This window comes from Nerophis lumbriciformis, linkage group LG26 (assembly GCF_033978685.3).
Source record: "Nerophis lumbriciformis linkage group LG26, RoL_Nlum_v2.1, whole genome shotgun sequence".
In the NCBI taxonomy this organism is placed as follows: domain Eukaryota; kingdom Metazoa; phylum Chordata; class Actinopteri; order Syngnathiformes; family Syngnathidae; genus Nerophis; species Nerophis lumbriciformis.
Window position 1 is genome coordinate 24956168 of NC_084573.2, and position 21832 is coordinate 24977999.

Consider the following 21832-nt stretch of genomic DNA (forward strand, 5'->3'; position numbering starts at 1 on the left):
ATGCTGATATAATAAAGGTTTTAAGTGCATACAAATAAATGATAAATGATAAATGGGTTATACTTGTATAGCGCTTTTCTACCTTCAAGGTACTCAAAGCGCTTTGACAGTATTTCCACATTCACCCATTCACACACTCATTCACACACTGATGGCGGGAGCTGCCATGCAAGGCGCTAACCAGCAGCCATCAGGAGCAAGGGGTGAAGTGTCTTGCCCAAGGACACAACGGACGTGACTAGGATGGTAGAAGGTGGGGATTGAACCCCAGTAACCAGCAACACTCCGATTGCTGGCACGGCCACTCTACCAACTTTGCCACGCCGTCCCCGTCAAAAATGTTTTAAATAACATTTTTCGCAAAGGTTATATTTCTCTTTTATTGAGGAGAATTGTTGTACATTCTTGGGTAGCAAGTTACAGTTTGCTTTGTGCATCATTTTCGCTGTTTGCAAACGCAATATATTTGATTCAGTAAATACAGGGTTTGTATATTCTCCATAGCCAATGTCCCAGTATGTATTATTCTAACTGATCTTTTTTGTAAGTGAATGAATAGTACTTGCAGTTCTTTCCCCGTATTTCTGCATAGTGGTGTATTTTACTGTTTTTTGGTTGTTTTTTTTCTGATTCCATAATATTTTCTTCAGCATTGAGTGATTCTATAATTGTTGTCACTCTTCTTGATCTAAAAATGAAACTGTTACTGACCACCACATTTATATTCTTGATTTATTTTCGTGTTTCTTAAAGCCATAAATGACCATAATTTTGCGTCATGTCTGTTATATGTTTTGTTTTCTACAAAATTAAAAATTTTATGAACATTCTCCAAAACCTGGTGACTGCATCATTTTTTTCCAGGCGTTGAAGTCCACACCTTTTTGGAGGTTTTCTGCCTTTTTCCGCCAAGCGTGAATTGTAAACCTGAAGTTGACATTATTGTGATATAGTGCTTACATAAATGTGTGGAAGCACAAGTGAGTTCAGGACCGTGTGAATGCACAGGAGGAAAGCGGATAGTGGCCGAAGCACAAACTTGATATTAATTTGCCATAATTAGAAGTAGGGGTGGGAGCATTACTTTTTACAATGTGATGCGTTTTTTGTTTTTTTTGTTTTTTTGAAAGTAAGGTGGGCATCCCTTTTCTTTGTTGACTTTACATTCTCCATGTAGCCAGGATGTAGACTTAATACCGTTGTATTTTTGCCTCATTCCTGTGAGAATCCTGCATGTGACTGAAGCCTTAAGGCAGGGGTGTCCAAACTTTTTGCCTGAGGGGTCGCATTGGACTTAAAAAAATTAGCCGGCTTTCGGCCACCGGCTAAATTTTTTAAGCCCAATGCGACCCCCCAGGCAAAAAGCTTGGACACCCCTGCCTTAAGGCTATATATATATATATATATATATATATATATATATACAGTATATATATGCATGTGTGTGTGTGGGTTGTATATATGTATATGTCTAAATATATGGATGTATATGTACGATATGTATGTATGTATGATTGAGATATATATATATATATATATATATATCAATCAATCATACATTCTGTACATACATACATCCATGTATGTTGAACATATAACCAATTATAATAATTATTTACATATCCATTATATATATATATATATATATATATATATATATATATATATATATATATATATATATATATATATATATATATGGATATATATATATATATATATATATATATATATATATATATATATATATATATATATATATATATATATATATATATATATATATATATATATATATATATATATAATGGATATGTTGTTAATAATTATTATAATTGGTTATATGTTCAACTCCTACCTCGTTTACTTCTATGATAACCTCCTTATTTTTTTAATCAATCAGAAATATCCAGGAGCTAAAATACACCAAACATGGATTGGTGTGGAGAGTGTTTTGCATTTTTCTTATCATCCTTTGTAATTGATTTAAATGGGTGTAATTTAGATTTAATTTGTATTTACTTATTTTTTTGGTATATTTAACGTTTTTTTATAATATCCACAAATTTCAATGAGCAGGTTATGTTGTGACCATGTTTGTGCTGGTTGATTTTTTTTGTTTTCTGCACCATGATCAGGGAAGGTTGTATGGATTGGGTCAAATAAATAAATGTGCTGTGTTTCCTTAAAAGTAAAATTAATGGTTGAGTTACTATCGATGGCCACCCGATGGTGACAAAATGGCAGCTATCAGACCACTGGTAATTTGTATTTGATATGAATACACTGAATATATTGTTTCTTGAACTTGTGCCGTAGTTTGGACACACTTGCATTAAGGAGTGACACTATCCAGCATTAGTTGCAGTGTGCTCAAACAACCACTAGGTAGCATTTGTGAGCAGATAATATTGTATCATCTCCTTCTCTTTTAGACTTATCAGGTCGGTAGTGCATTCTTCATGCTTTCTTTACTGTTGTTACTTAAATTACATATGGACAGACAACAGCAAACTATTCTTATTTTGCCATCTAATATGTTACCTACTGTTTAGTTGACCAAGTAACCTCACCCTTATCCCACCGGCCACATTTATTAAATAGTCATAGGTAGAGATGTCCAATAATATCGGACTGCCGATATTATCGGCCGATAAATGCTTTAAAATGTGATATCGGAAATTGTCGGTATCGGTTCCAAAAAGTAGAATTTATGACTTTTTAAAATGCCGCTGTGCGGAGTGGTGCACGGACGTAGGGAGAAGAACAGAGCGCCAATAAACCTTAAAGGCACTGCCTTTGCGTGCCGGCCCAATCACATAATATCTACGGCTTTTCACACACATAAGTGAATGCAAGGCATGCTTGGTCAACAGCCATACAGGTCACACTGAGGGTGGACGTATAAACAACTTTAACACTGTTACAAATATGCGCCACACTGTGAACCCACACCAAACAAGAATGACAAACACATTTTGGGAGGACATCCGCACCGTAACACAAGATAAACACAACAGAACAAATGCCCAGAACCCCTTGCAGCACTAACTCTTCCGGGACGCTACAATATACACCGCCCCCCGCCCCCAACCCAGCCCACCTCAACCTCCTCATGCTCTCTCAGGGAGAGCATGTCCCAAATTCCAAGCTGCTGTTTTGAGGCATGTTAAAAAAAATAATGCACTTTGTGACTTCAATAATAAATATGGCAGTGCCATATTGGCATTTTTTTCCATAACTTGAGTTGATTTATTTTGGAAAACCTTGTTACATTGTTTAATGCATCCAGCGGGGCATCACAACAAAATTAGGCATAATAATGTGTTAATTCCACGACTGTATATGTCAGTATCGGTTGATATCGGAATCGGTAATTAAGAGTTGGACGATATCGGCAAAAAAGCCATTATCGGACATCTCTAGTCATAGGCTAATGTACAATAGTCATATTGTGTACATTTCATATTCAGGCTTTCATTGTAGTATAGATTATATACATCACTAAATGCCACATGTAATCAGTTGACCGGGTATATCCGATCCATTTACTGCCAAATTATATTATTAGATAGTGGAACTGTGTCGCATGAACCATGAGGTGCAAATCCAATAAACATGTTGTTGTAAGGCCCCTGATCTACCTGCTAACGATGAAGATTACCTTCTCCGTCATGGAGTCACACCCCCGTCTTGATCTCGGAGATGAAATGCAATGTCCACCATCTACAGCGCCCTCAGTTCTATGTTCGGATCCAGTGACCTTATTAAAAATGAATGATGATCTAATAAAATATTGATCAAGCGAACGAGGAAAGCGGCTTTAGATTAGAGATGAGCTAGTTGGTGGTTACCAAAAGCTTTCTAGACATGTTATAGGACTGTAGTAGTCGTAATAGTAGTAGTAGAGTAGTGCAGTGGTTCTTGATTATTTTCTCTGACGCTCCCCCTTAGGAACATACATTTTTCTCTCCCCTCGTGGAGATTTAAATACTATTCTGAACCTGACTTTATTATTTATCAGTACAAACCACTGAATGAGTTACTGGCACAAGCATTCTGCATACAACCAAGCTGATAATCAAAATAGACAACGGGAACTGCAAAGGTGGCCACTTAACGCAGGTAGGCGGACATTTAGAATTTGCGCCCCTCTTCATTTTTTGGTCAGAATGTGTACATGTGTATTTTCTAGTGTGTGTGATTAGGGAATAGAACTGGCAATGTAGTTATTAGAGGGTTAGGACTGTAAGATTTTGAAAGAGGACCTTCTGCAAAACCGAATTGTCTAACCTATTGGTACCAGCTGTTGTGTATTTGGGGTCTTCACAAGTCCCGAACATTTGAAATCAAATCGTTGAGGCACGGCAGAGATATTTATAAAATAATCTTGCCTTTTTTCATACTTCTTCCAAAGGAGCTGTTTGGAATTGGCTCTGTCCTGTGGCGTTTTCTGCTCTGTGACCTCAGTGGATTATCCATACATGGTATAAATGTACCTCTGAGTGCTTTGTGGGATTCCATCAGTGTAGTCAGACGTTGTAGTCAAGTTCCTTTTTTCCTCTGTCGGCATGTTGTGGGATAGACTGGCTCGTACATGCACATGCATCCTCCGCTGTTGCCATTTCTAAAGTAGCGTATAGTTTGACTTCATATCTGTCAGTAGAATCGCTATGGAAGCGCTAAAATGTACAACAAAGATGGCGGGGAGAAGACGCTGTCGAAGTGGATGCACGTAAATAGGACGGCCCACAAAACGGCGCACCCTGAAGAGACGATCAGAAAGCAGCTTGAAGATGTTCTGTAAAACATAATCTATGCAACATTTTGATCAAATAACCACCATTACATGTCATGTAGACCACAAGGAAGTGTTTTAAATGTAGAAAAAAAATCATAGCACCTTTTTAAGAAGTTTCAGAAGTGGCATGATCCATTGTTTAACACCAATTTGGCCTGTTTCAACATTGATTTATACTTAAGAGTGATGTCCCCACCTCCAGCAGCTTTCCCTGCACTGTGGCCTCATAATGCTAGTCTTAATGAACCAGAAATTAGAAATGAAAAACCTCTCCACTCTTTTCTCTGCTGGCTCTTCTGTCTCATCCTCTGCATCTGTGTTCTCAATTTATATCTCTTCTACATCTCCGTCCTCACTGTCCTCAATCTCTCCGGATCTCTTCATCTTCACCTCAGTAAGGAACATAGCTATTGACTGGCATAAAAGTTGCTAGATGACATCATTGCCTCTTTTGCAATTTTGATTACAATGGAAGTTGAATAACGTAGTGAGAGACATAAAAAGTAAAAAAAAAATGAAAATCATGATTAAAATTGTAAAATAGTTTTCTTCTGTTGATTCTTAGTTTAGTTCTTTGTTTTACATTGTTAAATGTTAGTGTCAAATTTGATCAAAAGACTGAAGGGTTGTGATATTCACGAACGAACCAAATCTGTTGACTGGCTCACTAACATGAACAATGTTTATTATTTGAAGCGTGAAAGTAATGAAACATTTATATTTACATCTTACTCTGTAAACCGAGGCAGAAACAGCGGCAGCTTTGCACAGAGTGGGTGTGCGTCTCCTCTCTGCTCTGACTGGAATGGAACTTTGTCATTGCACTTAAAAGTACAAAAAAATGTGTTTTTAGTAACAGCTGCCCAAGAGCAGATGTAGCGTTAGGGGACCGCCTGTACATTGAGGACATTAGAGTGATACGTGCTTTCATGTCTCCAAAACACCCCAAAAAGTTGCAAGATTTGATAGCGTTTAGCTTCACCTTAAATGAGTTAGCATATTAGCTCGCAGCAACAATTCTACACAAACATGTGTATTGTTAGAATTTACCACTTAATTTGCATGAAAGAAAGAAACTACAGTCGTCCCTCGCCACATCGCGCTTCAAATATTGCGGATTGTAAAAAATAAAGCATCCATCCATTTCCTACCGCTTGTCCCTTACGGGGGGTGCTGGAGCCTATCTCAGCTTATTCTACAAATTTTTGGCCTAAATTAGGTTTTAAATTAAGTCTTATTTATATTACAGTGCAGCATTTGTCTTATTTTGTATTGTGTTGTGGCCATCGATAAAGAGCATCACCAAGTGGGTCTTCTGTTTTCTGGGTTTAGGGGGAATAATGCTAACACAACAACAATCATGTTGACCAACTTTTGGCAAAACAACTTTTTCATCTTCATCTCCTGCCTCATCACTCACACGTCTCCACATTGGTGAGACTTTTGCATGAGCATTGTCAAAAGACGAGACCAGTGCGCTACTACTTGATGCTAACAAGACTTCTATCAGCTGTCCAGCCAATGCTAAGGGGAGATTAATTCTGTTGATTCGCTTCATCTTCAACATCATCAGCTCCACATGGCATTCGTGAGCCTTTAGTGTGTGCGATGTGGAAATACATGCAATGCTAACAACACGAAATGCTAACAACACAGCTAATGATTACGCTGGCCAAATTACGCCCGTGGTTTCAACACATGGAAGCCCAGTTCTAATTTAAAGGAGTTACTCAGGATGTGACAAAGTATTTCTACGTAGTGGCCGGGTGACCACCATAGCAATGACACTTGGAGGATTTTATGGGCCAGGGGTCCCCAAACCTTTTGACTCGGGGGCCACATTGGGTTAAAAGAATTTGGCCTGGCTATCTAGCCATCTGTCTGTCTCCCTATATTCACATATACATAGGACTGGACAGTACAGATGAAAAAATATATGTATATATAATTGTATATATATTTTTTTTTAACTTGTGATGTCCCGCTAGCCGGTGGTGTCATTTCAAGTTTAAGGGGCTCTAATTGTTAATAAGCATATTTAAAAAGTCATAAAAACATTTGTATGCTCTACTGTACCAATGCAAATATTCGATAAATGATGAACAACTGTAATTAGCAATAATTAAAACTATTATGGGCTGCAAAATAAATGGCCGCGTTAAACTGGCGGAGGAAATATTAGTGGCCGAATAGATGAATAAAATGAGCTGAGCTAACTTCTGCAATAGCTTATAGGTTAAAGGGGAACTGCACATTTTTTGGCATTTTGCCTGTCATTCACAAACGTTATGTGATACAATTTCACGTTTTTTTTTCTTTTTATGCATTCTGACCTGTAAATAAACGCTAAGAAAGGTCAGCTAACAATGGAGCCATAGGTAGTGGCTCTATTGGGTTGTACTTGTACTTGTATAGCGCTTTTCTACCTTCAAGGTACTCAAAGCGCTTTGACACTACTTCCACATTTACCCATTCACACACACATTCACACACTGATGGAGGGAGCTGCCATGCAAGGCGCTAACCAGCACCCATCAGGAGCAAGGGTGAAGTGTCTTGCTCAGGACACAACGGACATGACGAGGTTGGTACTAGGTGGGGATTGAACCAGGGACCCTCGGGTTGCGCACGGCCACTCTTCCACTGCGCCACGCCGTCTATTCTATAAAGTGCTCTAAAAAACCTCCATTGTTTTATATACATGCTGTAAGTAAATATGTAATGTAATAACAGACACATTCATAATATTTAATATTTATATATTTTGCTCATTTTAAGCGTATGGGAGCGCAATTATTTCACAGATGCATCACAACGTTCACTATTTCCAACAACATGCAGACCTAATGAGAGCCAACAAAGATTACTTTAGGACAAATTATGATCCAGAACCTTATATTTTCTAGCCTGAATATACTGAGGATGAGCTATGTGTTTTAGAAGCTGTGTGCTTAACAAATCCAGCTTTAGTGAAACACCAAGCATCATGTAGCAGTATTGCGTGCTAAACAAGAAATATAAACTACATCAATGTATGCTCTCACTGGGATGCCAACATGAAGAATTAATCATAATCCAAAAACAAGCGTGTTTTCGTGTCTTTCTAGTCACCACCGGGTATAAGTTGAATGTCAAAGTTGGCCAACTTCTCGGTTTATGTCCACAACATTCTAAGATACAAGTGAGATGCATGAATTATAATCTAGAATTAACTTTCACCAACTCAGAGGCGATGCAGCAGCTCAGTATGTCAATATTAATAGTTGGCTAACTGTGATCATGGCACTGCTAAAAATAGTTTGTTTGCGTTAGCGCTTATTATAACAATATCCTTTATACTTGGTTAATATTCAGGTCACGAGATGTAAATGGAGTATTGTTGTTGGTTTTTTTTTGTGCTTTATGGGCACAATAGAGTACTCAAATTAGCTGCATTATTAGCCACCTCATACTTTTTTACATATAAGAATGCATTAAAAAAGAAAAAATTGTTCTTGTCTTGTACAGGAATTGTGAATAAGTTAAAAAAACAAACAAAGTGCAGTTACGCTTATGAACTCAATTTGTAACATTTAAAACTGCTCAGTTGGTGTGATTCTGTAAATTAAAAAAAATCTGAGATTTATTGGAATGTGGATTTTTATAGAGCTAACACGGTAACAGTCAACATATGTTTGGTTTCATGCTGTTTTTAGGCATTAAACACCGCACCAGTCCATCCCAAATGCTACGTGTGCTGCGTCATAATTCCTGTTATCTTCACTTGCTTCCGGCGCAATTTGTTTCCTTTCAACTCCTGTCACAAACCTCCATCTCCCCTCCTCTGTTCACTTCCTGTATGCTTCTTCTACTGGGTTGACCAGGCAGCTTGAGCTCTGCCGCCACCTGGCTGAAGGCTTGTGTATTGTTCAAGCATTAAATGATAGCAGTATTGACGTAGTGTAGCGGCAGAGCTAAAGAGAGGTACATTTGCAAACTCGACAGTCTTCTAGTCGTCACATGTTAATTAGTGCTTTATCCTGAGAATCCTAATTAAAGAGGGAACATTGTTCTTCAGCGGGAAAGGCGGCCATGGAAAGATTACATTGATCTTTGCGTAGTTTGCTTTCGACTTGTTGGAAAAGCCACTGTTGCTGCAGCGGCCATTTAATTAAAACCTGACGACAGTGAATGTTGCTTCAAAGTGGAGTGGAAGGCAAGACAAGAGCGGGGAAAGAAGAAAGAGTAGGAAGAGAGCTGCCTGCTGTTGCATCATACCATAATAACCGTTTATTAGCTTTTCATTTTACGGGCACAATAACAAGTCAACACAAATATTAAGTGTGTCAAAACACAATAACAGTAGAGCTTATTCTTTGACTGCCGGCTTTCTTTTTCTGCGACAATAATTATATTATGAAATGTTCCCTCGTCTTTGCAAAGCTCCAGGATTGTTCTCACAGGAGATGATTTGGAGGCAGCTATTTAGTCTCTGTTCAAGTTAATCTTTTGTCTGTTACACTCTTACAGTACAGAAAGTAGTGCGAAGCAATCTTTACTTTGCTGAAAAGGCCAAAGCTTTAATGAAGACGTTGGAACGTTTGGCGGGTGCATTTTTCTGCAAAAAGTTGTTTTTGTCTTTTACGACTTGGCCTAAGATCCAGTAAGCTTGATGCAGAAAAGGATGTAAAACTGTCTTGATTTGGATATTTACTGCACAATTAGGGATGATACTCGAAACCGGTTTTCCCGGTTGTTCGATAAGAAAAGAACCGAGTCCTCGGACTCGAATCCCTTTTTGAGAACCGGTACCCGTTATCGAGACCACTATAGTAAAAAAAAGAGTTGGTTCTTTATTCGAATCCCTGGGACCAATCTCGTCCCGACCAGAAATGCCCCGTGAGACATCACAAGAAATGACGTCACGTAGCTCAGTCATTAGGCGCAGATAGCGAAAGCAGGAAAAACAATGGACCGGAAAAAGCGCTCCAAGGAGTAATAAAGTTCAAAACAAAAGGTATAATCCAATGAATAACTTTACTGAGAGATTTGAGCAGGGTACAAACACATGACCAACACTTTTACGACCAACCGGAAACATAGCAACCAGGCTAGCAATGCACCTCCTTTACGGCAGCTGTCGCAACGTTCTTAAAGCAAGCGCAGCACATACATATATGACATCTCCCTTTTTTAACTTTTGTTTTTTGTAAACAAAACAAAATCACACTGCATATGTGTTGTCTGTCTAATTATAAATAATGCAGACGAGGCGTGTTGGCTGAGTTCTTGACGTTTACTTTCACAGCGTGCTCATAACCTCATTCTTAGCTGCCGGGTGATGACATGCAACAACACTTTTCGGGGCTACCGCGCATGCTCGTCACTCCCGTTGCATGCTGGGTAGTGTAGTTGTTATATTCCTAGCTCATAACATCACATCTTTCCCCCTATAAAGAAATAATGTTAACTCAATAAAGTGTATTTCTTTTTTTAGCTTAAGCTTTTCATTTTTTAGCATTGTAACCACATTTACAAACAACTTTTCTCTTCATAGAATTTTCTTTCAATAAAGAAATAAAGTGCAAAAATGTCAAAGCATCATAACAAACAGTTATGTCAAATAGCAGCAGAAGTGCACTTTTTGGAGAGCTGTATTATTTTCAGTTTTGTGCCCAAGGGACTGATTTTATTTAACACTATATTATTATTTATACACCTATAGTGATCACAGAGACAGGTTGTTTTTGTGTTACTGTATATATTTGTTTTTCTGAAAAATCCCACTTAATATACTTTGGGTAACAACAGTCAATATTTATTTTTTTTATTTTTATTTTTTTAGGGGGGTAACAGTCAATATTTATTTACTTATTAGATTTAATTTTTTTCTTATATAATAAAAGTGAGCTTTTGTTAAACCAAATATTGTGTTTTTTTTCCATATACAACAACCTATCTGGACTCGATAAGAGAATCGATAAGGAATCGGTTCGATAATAGGCTCGAACTCGATAATTTCTTATTAAACATCATCCCTAATGCACAATGCAGCTCTAAAAAAAAACAACTACATTTCACTGATAAAGAAACCATGCTAGATTGTACAGTAAGGGAACTTTTATATTTAGTCATCTGATTGTGGGATGACTTGGCCTTGTGTGAAAGCACACACAGTTAAGGCAATATTCCACTTTGCTGGGTTTTGTGTGAAAGGTATGAACCAGGGGTGTCCAAGGTACGGCCCATAGCTAATTTTTTAACAGTCTGCTGCACAATCGCTAGCATTCTTTTTTTGATTTTTGATTTTTTTTGTCCTGTCCAGCTACTTAGGCAAATCATATTGTTGATGTAGATGTCCATATGGGATGTACATATTTAGTTTACAAAAGAGAAGTGTGGGATACTTCTCTTGTTGCCTTATTTGTATTTGACTTTATTAAATGGATTTCTATTATTATTTGGCGCAGCTGGAGCAGGAGGGGATAGAAAGAGAAAAAAAGGAAGACAGAGGGGGAAATTGCGGGTATAAGACAGAGGGACGGCAACAACAAACACATCAATAACAGAACGGCGTCAGCAAATAGAATATGCACGAATATGATAGTAAAAGTGAAGGCAAAGAAGCAGTTAGTGAAGTAAATATTGATAACACAGAAATGACAATGAACATTATTACACTACAAATGGAGCAATACAAATAGCAATAGCACTATTGATAATGAATAATAACAATAATTACATCTTATCAACAATACAATTGTTTCAAATGCAACAATACATCGTTAGCATTCTAATATCAGCTTGCTAGCTTTTTTGCTTATTTTGCAGGTATACACCTCAGCGTCAAATGTTTTACTTGACAATGATACTTGTTAGCATGCTAAAATTAGTATGCTGGTTTTTTTTTTAGCTAACTTTGTAGGTATACGTCTCAGTTATATTTTGGTACTTAATGCATGCTAATGTAAGAATCCAAGCTTTTTAAACACATTTCTCAGGTACACACCTCAGAGTTATATATTTTGGTACATGACTCATGTTATACTAAGCATTTTAGCATGCTAACATTAGTATGCTTGCTTTTTCAGCTAATTTTGTAGATATACACCTCAGCGTCAAATATTTAGTTATTTAACGAATGATACCTGTTAGCATGCTAACATTAGTATGCTAACTTTTATTTTCTCGTTAATTTTGTAGGTATGCACTTCAGTCATATTTTGGTACTTGATGCATGCTTATGTTAACATCCGAGCTTTTTAAACACGTTTCTCAGGTACACACCTTAGAGTAATATATTTTGGTACATGACTCATGTTATACTTGGCATTTTAGCATGCTAACATTAGGAGACTTGCTTTTTCTGCTAATTTTGTAGATATACACCTCAGCGTCAAATATTATGTTACTTGACGAATGATACCTGTTAGCATGCAAATATTAGTATGCCAAATTATTTTCTCGCTAATTTTGTACGTATGCACTTTAGTCATATTATGGTACTTGATGCATGCTTATGTTAGCATCCGAGCTTTTTAAACACATTTCTCAGGCACACACCTCAGAGTAATATATTTTGGTACATGACGGTTGCTATATTTAGCATTTATGCTGCTAACATTAGTATGCTTGCTTTTTTAGCTAATTTTGTAGCCATACACCTCAGCGTCAAATATTTTGTTGCTTGACGAATGATACCTATTAGCACAGGGGTGTGAAACTCAAATACAGAGTGGGCCAAAATTTAAAACTGAACAAAGCCGCGGGCAAAGGTTGAACAAATTAACCTTTTAATAGGGACCCAAACAAGTTTTGCATTGAATATTGAACAAGCAAGGCTTATATAACTTTATAGTGACATGCAAAATCGAGTTTCAAATAATAATAATAATAATTGAAAAATATCAATGGCATATCAAATACAATTTAAATAAACATGTAATGCCTCTTTTCTATTTGCAGCCTTCTGAGGTAAATATCAACATTAACTTTTTCCACAGGCTAATAAATTTGAAAATAAAATAACAATGAATAAACCAACCATTCATGACTTTAAACTGCTCAGTTTGCAACACACTGATCTAATCTGATGTGCCCAAGCCAGATACCTGCCATCTTTTCTTGGATGCTAGTTCATTAATGTCGGGGCTCAAGCTGTGAGCTGAGGCAACCTTCATTATCGAACGAAGGTGTTCATCAGTCATTATATCTCGTAGTCCACCCGGACCACAGTCTTGGGGGCGGGCCTTAAAGGCACTGCCTTTAACGTCCTCTATGAGCTGTCGTCACGTCTGCTTTTCTTCCATTTTTTCTATTTTATTTATGTTATGTAATTCTGTGCTCCTTAAACAGTTTATTTTCTGTGCTGTAAATACCCATCTTGACTAACTGGGTTAATAAAAGTGTTTACAGTACAGTTGTCATTCACTTCAATTTCAGTGAATCTCGCTGAAAAATTAATATCTTTATGTATACTTTCACCGGAAAATATATCGAGATATATATCGAATATCGAGTTTAAGTAAAAATATATCGAGATATACTTTTTCGTCCATATCGCCCAGCCCTAGTCAGTAGTCATTTGTTCAACTTCTTTAGTTATACTAGTGGTGTTCTTCAAGGTTCCATATCATTTCTTCATTTTTGCAGCAAATTGTTAAAAACTCTAAAGTGCTGTCAGAAATGATCTTTGACCAGCTTTTTTGCAGAAGGTCCTTAAAAACATCAGAGCGCTCCTGTAACTCTGACACAAAAAATGTCCACTGTGGAGGACACTGGTTCTCTGGATTATACAAAATAAGTCTGGCCCTTTGTCCTTGCCTGTCTGGAAATGTGCCCCCCAAAACAATTTAGTAGACTATCCCTGCTATATTAAAAGGTATGAACAGGACTACAATTGCATGCAAATTCTGAATCTTATTTTGTCATTATTATTCAAACATAAGAAGGACATGCTGTTGCTGTCCAAGAAAAATGTTGGATGCATTTTTATTTTAATGCAAAAAAATATTATTATAGAACACAACATAAAAAAACACATGCATTTTAAGTGTCTTATGCAAATCAAAGTGGGTTTTTTTGGCCAATCACTGTGATGCTATAAGATAAAAGGAAATGCAGCCATGAACATACTGTATATTAATGAGGCATGTGTTGTTGCTGTTTTCTTCCACAGGCACCGTATTTCTGGCCTTCTAATTGTTGGGAGCCTGAGAACACAGACTATGGTAAATATTGTTTGTTCATTTTAATTGTGACTCCTTAATGCTTGCACACACACAAATAAGTAAAATGACTCAGATGTGACGTGGCTGCGGTCGAGTGTTTCATCCAAGAGTAAAATAAGGCAGTTGTTACTCTGTACAGAACCTTGAAGTTTATTGACTGTTTTATTTAAATAAAGTTACTATGGTGCTCAACATCTTTTTAAAAGCCTCTGAAATGAGCAGGTCTAAAGCTGCTTTAAAATGTTCTTTGTGGCAGCATGTTTTAAAATATATAGAGTTTGAAGGGCAAGAATGTTTTTTTGGTCTCCTTTTGTTAAGTTCGCTGGATTATTATTTCCCACCTAACACCAATATGCGATAATGTTGTTGAAATAGCCGTAAAGCATTGCAGACTTTTGAAAAAGTCACAAAATAAGCCTGTAAAATTCAGAAGGGACTGATATGAAAGCCTATTAATGATACTACCCAATAGTAATGGGTAAATAAAAACACTGAGTGTGTGGCACACTTAATACCTGTATTGACACTGCACTGATGCTGTTACTTTTTTTTATAATGGTGCCATTTGATGGCTTAAAGAAGCCACTAAAATGGACCTGAAATTAAAATGACATGGAACCCCGGTTTACGAGCTTAATTGGTACTTGAACTGGATTTGGAGGTAGAAAAGTTTGTTTGTTGAAGCAAATTTATACAAAATAAATATTGTAAACATTAATAATGGGTTCCAGCCTCAACAAAAGTCCATGTTATACAGTACTGTATACCAAACAAAAATAAGAGGGTGAAGGATCAACTTTCTATTTAATAACAAAGTCAAAACAACATCAACTAGCTGAACTTTCCTCACTTACCGTCATACGCATAAGAATCCATCCTTCCATCCGTTTTTTACCGCTTGTCACAAATAAAATTCACTTTACCTTGTCTGTTATTTTTGTAGGTGTGCAGCGTAAGAAAGAGGGAAGGAGGAGTAGGCAATGTCGGCAACGCTGTGGATACTTCCTGAACGTGTCAAATCACAAATCGCATGTTGATTGATTTACGTACAACATTACGTAAAAAGCACACAAATTAGCACTGAGTACAGGAGCTAACAGTAGCACTATGCTGACTGGACGAGCACCAAAGATCGATCACCCTGTCCACAATGGATGTGCTGCCGGGCACAAAATGAGTGAAGGAAACATTGGTGCAACAGAGCATATTTTATTCAGTCTGCTTTTTGTAAATTGACAAATCTGTACAATGTTCATAAATCGAGCTTCTACTGTAATAGTTAGCATACATGTATTTATTTATTTACATATATATATATATATATATATATATATATATATATATATATATATATTATTATTATTATTATTTATTTATTTTTTTTAATTTTTTTTTAAACTAATAGTTTAGTAGGGAAAATTAAATGTGCAAATCTGGTCAATAAGTCAACTGAATCAAGAAAAGCGCACTTATCTTATTTGGCGCTGTAAGATCAAAATCATCCCACTTTTCAGAAATGCTTCATTTTTCGTTCGATTTAGTGACGAATACCAACTTCTTTCAGTACCATAACACGTCGATGCTTCGGTATTGTTTGACCCAGAGGTGCCCATACTTTTTCAGCAGGCGAGCTACTTTTCAAATGACCAAGTCGAGGTGATATACCTCATATATTTATAATTTATATTTATTTACGTTTTTTGTTAACATGTTAAAGGTATTTGCTAATAATACAAGCATGTTTAACACATATAGATTCCTTTCTTTCACGAAGACAAGAATATAAATTGGTGTATTTCCTGATTCTGATGACTTGCATTAATTGGAATCAGACAAGAATCACAATAGTGTTGATAAGTTCCACATTTTTGACTGCACATTGTGGGAGAGAAGAAAGGTCCTCCTTTCTGTCCAACACCACATGAAAGTAGTTGGTTTTTGGCATCTTATTTGTCCAGCTTCCATACTCGTTTTTATACACCTTACTAGAAATACATTGACGACAAACTCCGTAGATTGCTATGAACTGTGCGCTTATTCTTTAGGCTTTTGACAGCAAGTGCGTCTGTTGAAATAAAAAGTGTTTCTCGCCTTCCTGCCGGTCGTTATTTTCTTATCTCACAAGATCCTCGGGTGCCGTGAAAGTGGTGTCATAGTGAAGATTGATGATCGCAAATTCTTTGTTGTATTTTTATAAAGCTTGGCTGGCAATCGACTGACACACCCTCCGCGATCGACCGGTAGCTCGCGATAGACCTAATGGGCACACCTGGTATGACCCATCACTACTAGCCAGTAGAGTAACCTTTTTCTTTAATGTCATTGTTTGCGACCAGAGAGAACAATTCATTTGTTTTTTGTAATAAACTTCATATAAGTGTGGATGAACATGACAAAACACAAACAAAGGCAATGCATTGCCATTGACTGCATCAGTTGTATCAGGGTGCACGCTGCTGACTGCAGAAACAGCACCAGAATTGATGATGAGGTTCTAGAGAGGTGGTACCAGGTACAGTAGCAAACCATGTGGGATAGTGGGGGTCGAGAGTACAGTGGAACCTTAATTTACAAATGTATTTGCTTCTTGAACAGGGTTTGTAATTAGAAAAAAATCATATATTGAAGAATATTTCTCCATAAGAAACAATATAAATATGAATATTTGTTCCAGCCTTGACATAAGTTCATATTTTAGTAAATGTTTGTGCACTTTGAACACAATACAAAGTGCTGTACAGTTCTGTATTTTAAACAGGAGGGGATGAATTAACTAGCTCTTCATTAACAAGCCAAAAAAACTAAACTGACTGTATGCGCTGCTCTGCCAACACACAATAGTCTCTTTGGTGCCCTCACAAATGATCAGAAATCACGAAAATCCTGAATTTTCACAACCATATCGCTTCAATAATAGACATTTAAAGGGGCCCTAATATGTAAAACAAATGCTTTTACCTATTGGTCCTTGCTGTTGTGTATTTGGGATTTGCATAATTAGCGAATATTTGAAATTAAACCGTGGAGGTTTTGAGATATTTATAATTTATACTGGCTCCTACATGCACATGCATCCTCCGCTGTTGCCATTTCTAATACGAAGTAGCGTATAGTTTGAACTTATCTGTCAGTAGACTCGCTGTGGAAGTGCTAAAAACTACATCAAAGATGACGGAGAGAAGACGTTGTCAAAGTGGAGGCACATATATAAAACCGCCCACAAAACGGTGCACCCTGAAGAAGAGAGGAAGGAGCAGACAGAGGGGAGAAAGAAGGGGTCGTGGGGAGGGGCCGAGTGTGTGTGCGCTCTTGGAAGAGGCGCTACTGAACAAGACGTAGTCTTGTCCTCTGCTGGGAATTAGGTTCGCTGTGGCATCTTTTTTCAGAAAAGTCTATTCTCATCCCATTTAAAAACTTGCTGTGGTACAACACCGTCTTCCTCAATCTTTTCAATAGGAGCAAGCACAAAATGCTTGAATAAAGTGTTCATAAATGGATACATACTTGATCTATCCATCCATCCATTTCTACCGCTTGTCCCTTTCGGGGTCGCAGGGGGTGCTGAAGCCTATCTCAGCTGCATTCGGGCGGAAGGCGGGGTACACCCTGGACAAGTCGCCACCTCCTCGCATGGCCAACGCAGATAGACAGACAACATTCACACTCACATTCACACACTAGGGCCAATTTTTTAGTGTTCTAATAGTTCGCAAATCTGAAAGTTCACAAATAGTGGGGTTTAGAAAGTAAGAATAGATTTAGTTATATTGTAAAACTTAAAAACGTTGCTTGGCGTAATGAATGAAGAATCCATACGAGTAGAAATGCTAAGGACGGCTAAAAGACTGAACGACACTTTGGTTGAAAAAAATAATCACTTCCGGTATATGGAAGGACATTGCAGCACCTGCGGTGAGGGAACCTGTCCAAAAGATGGCGCTGTAGCAAAAACAATGTGTTTTTGCTTGTTTTTTTAAATAGATTCAAATGTATTATCGCTGCCAGCGAAAAGAAAATTAACCAAAATTAGCCGCTCCGCCCTATAAGCCGCAGGGATCAAAGTGTAGGAAAAAAGTAGCAGCTTATAGTCTGGAATTTACGGTATATTAATAACATTTAAGTATTAACCGCCTAGGGTGCACGGGCAGTGCTTACATTAAATTATGTTTAGTAAAGGGCCACAAAATATGGGCTTGGGGGTCTCAAATGGCCTCCGGGCCTTAAGTTTGAGATCCTTTATGTGCATTAAGGGAGTGTTTCAAGAGTATTGTATTTATTTTATTGTTTTTATTAATTGTTTGGCTCGATCTAATAGTTCGTAAATCGAAAAGTTTTACAAACAGTGGGGTTCTTAAGTCGCGGTTCCACTGTACAGTACGTAGGAAAATGCATGCATGGTTTGTCTTGGAAAGCATTTTAAAACGAGACAAATGTTGGCAGAAAGTGATGGTGCACAGGTTGAGCGAACACAGCACGTACCAAAGGACAAAAAAACAACAGTACCAGTAAGTGCACGCTGTCAACAAGATTAGTCGTCATTTCACACGCTGCCCTTCAGCCTGATGAACATGACTGACGCTGATCAACTCACTGACTTTTCACATTTGACCTGATCTTCCTAAAGTGTCAGATGTTGAACACTGGTTAGATAGACGTGTAAGATGCAAGCATTGGGCACTGAAGTATCATTGTTGCAATCCCTACAGCCATCTACCTTTGCAAGCGGACCATGCAGAATAAGACCAGGCTGGAGCTGGCCGATTACGAAGCGGTAGGTAGCGGATTTCTCCTCTAACCTGTTATTGATCGTTTTGTCCTGCTTGGGGTACAAAGAACAACCTCTCAAAGGTCACACTCTGATGCCTGTGACCATGACGGCTCTCAATCGCATCGTGGAGAAGATAAATACTTTTGAATGGTGGCATCATGTTATGTTATGAATGCATTCAAACCTTTTACTGTTTAACAAGTGGTACTTTCAAATATGCACATAGGGTGGGTGAATTATTGCACCTACATTTGTTACCATTGCAATTGTGTGCTCTGTCTGACAGGAGAACCTCGCTCGGCTCCAGAGAGCCTTTGCCAGGAAGTGGGAGTTCATCTACATGCAGGCTGAGGCCCAGGTCAAGTAAGTGGGTACTGTTACTACGGCAACTAGTGCAACTACAAACCAGGCTGTGACGCGACTTAGTCAATAATAATGCACAACGTGATTATGGAGGTATTTTTGGTCGAGTACCTGTGAAGTATTCATTATTCCATTAGAAAACATACGTAAATGCTTTAATTCTGTGAACTTAATTGGTTCTTCAACATGGTTTGCAAACCGAAAGGTTTATATAGTGAAGCACAGTGCCCAATAAGAAAAAATTTAAACATGAATGATTGGTTCTAGCCTCGACAAGTCTCTATTAAAGTAAAAAAACAAAAAAAAGCATTAGGTTCCCACCACCATGTTTGACAGTAGGGATGGTGCTCTGAGGGTTGAGGTTTCTCTTTTTTACGCCAAATGAATGATACATCATTGTTGCCAAACAATTCAATTTCTATTCCATCTGAACATACAACAGAAGACTCTTGTTCTTTGTCCAGATGAGCATTTGCAAATGACAAAGGGGCTTTAGTGTGCCTTGTCATTCAGAAGGGATGTCCTCCTTGGTCTGCATCCATGGAACCCACTGCAGTGTTCATTGGACTGTCTGCTTTGAGATGTTGCCACCAGTTGAGCCCAGATTTCCCAATATAGCTTTGATAGTGATCTTTGGATTCTTTTTCACCTCTCTCACTATCCTCCTGGCCAGCACAGGTGTCACTTTTGGCTTCCGACCACGTCCTTTTCCACAGTGCGAAACGTCTTGTATTTTTTTAATAATACTTTGCACTGTCGCCACTGGAACATGAAAACATTTAGACTTGTAGCCCTTTCCTGACTTGTGAGCAGCCACAATGCGCAGCCACAGGTCCTCAGTTAGGTATTTTGTCTTAACCATGACTGTCCACAAACCAACTGCAGAGAGCTGCTGTTTTTCACCTGTTTAGTAGATTGAAACAGCTATTTCCACTGAATCAGGCCAATTAAGATGCTTTAGAACAGCTTGGACTATTTGGAATAGTATAGAACTTTGAATTTGCCCATGGACTGTGACAGTTTGCAAAGGTAATGAATAATTTTGGACATGCCACTTTTTCTTCAAATGTAAATAAAATCTGAGAAACATTGTTTTCCCACCATGATGTCTTGGTACATTGTTTTATTATCTTCTGGGAGATGCCGGTTTTATTTCCACTTAAGACAAACTTGCTGGTTGAATTTATAAAGTAACTTTATGTCAATAATGTACCAGGGGTACAAATAATTTTGGGCTTGACTGTGTGTGTGTGTGTGTGTATATATATATATATATATATATATATATATATATATGGGGACGAGTGGCGCAGTTGGGAGAGTGGCTGTGCCAGCAACCTGAGGGTTCCTGGTTCGATCCCCACCTTCTACCAACCTCGCCATGTCCGTTGTGTCCTTGAGCAAGACACTTCACCCTTGCTCCTGATGGGTCGTGGTTAGGGCCTTGCATGGCAGCTCCCGACATGTGTGTGAATGGGTGAATGTGGAAATAGTGTCAAAGCGCTTTGAGTACCTTGAAGGTAGAAAAGCGCTATACAAGTATAACCCATTTATTTAATATTTTTTATATATAGTATGTATATATATATATATATATATATATATATATATATATAGTCATGGTCATAAGTTTACATACACTTGTGAAGGACATACTGTCATGGCTGTCTTGATTTTCCAATAATTTCTACAACTTTTTGTGATAGAGTGATTGGAGCACATATTTGTTTGTCACAAAAACATTCATGAAGTTTGGTTCTTTTATGAATTTATTATGGGTCTACTGAAAATGTGACCAAATCTGCTGGGTCAAAAGTATACATACAGCAATGTTAATATTTGGTTACATGTCCCTTGGCAACTTTCACTGCAATAAAGCGCTTTTGGTAGCCATCCACAAGCTTCTGGTTGAATTTTTTGACCAATCCTCTTGAGAAAATTGGTGCAGTTCAGCTCAATGTGTTGGTTTTCTGACATTGACTTGTTTCTTCAACATTGTCTACATGTTCTCAATGGGGTTTGAGTCAGGACTTTGGGAAGGCCATTCTAAAACCTTAATTCTAGCCTGATTTAGCCATTCCTTTACCACTTTTGATGTGTGTTTGGGGTCATTGTCCTGTTGGAACACCCAACTGCGCCCAAGACCCAACCTCCGGGCTGATGATTTTAGGTTGTCCTGTAGAATTTGGAGGTAATCCTCCTTTTTAATTGTCCCATTTACTCTCTGTAAAGCACCAGCTCCATTGGCAGCAAAACAGGCCCAGAGCATAATACTACCACCACTATGCTTGACGGTAGACCTGGTGTTCCTGGGATTGAAGACCTCACCTTTTCTCCTCCAAACATATTGCTGGGTATTGTGCCCAAACAGATCAATCCATGTTTCATCTGACCACAGAACTTTCCTCCAGAAGGTCTTGTCTTTGTCCATGTGATCAGCAGCAAACTTTAAACAAGCCTTAAGGTGTCGCTTCTGGAGCAAGGGCTTCCTTCTTGCATGGTAGCCTCTCAGTCCATGGCGATGAAAAACACCTGTGTTCCAGCAGCTTCCAATTCATTGCAGACCTGCTTTTTGGTGATTCTCGGTTGACTCTTGATCGTCCTGGCCAATTTTCTCTCAGCAGCAGGTGATAGCTTGCGTTTTCTTCCTGATTGTGGCAGTGACAAAACCGTGCCATGCACTTTATACTT

At 38.0% G+C, this 21832-nt stretch overlaps 1 protein-coding gene across 9 annotated transcripts in view; it reads left to right on the top strand.

Moving 5' to 3' along the window:
* Positions 1–21832, top strand: part of LOC133623755 (regulator of G-protein signaling 6-like) — a 214244-nt gene that overhangs the window by 171165 nt on the left and 21247 nt on the right. For all 9 annotated transcript variants that reach the window (XR_009817935.2, XM_061987125.2, XM_061987121.2 and 6 more), the window contains exons 7-9: positions 13959–14010; positions 18717–18781; positions 19065–19141. Coding sequence is in view for 8 of the 9 variants with exons in the window: in XM_061987125.2 (XP_061843109.1) it covers positions 13959–14010; positions 18717–18781; positions 19065–19141 (194 nt within the window). In the remaining variant the exon portion in view is untranslated. The remainder of the gene's footprint in view (positions 1–13958; positions 14011–18716; positions 18782–19064; positions 19142–21832) is intronic.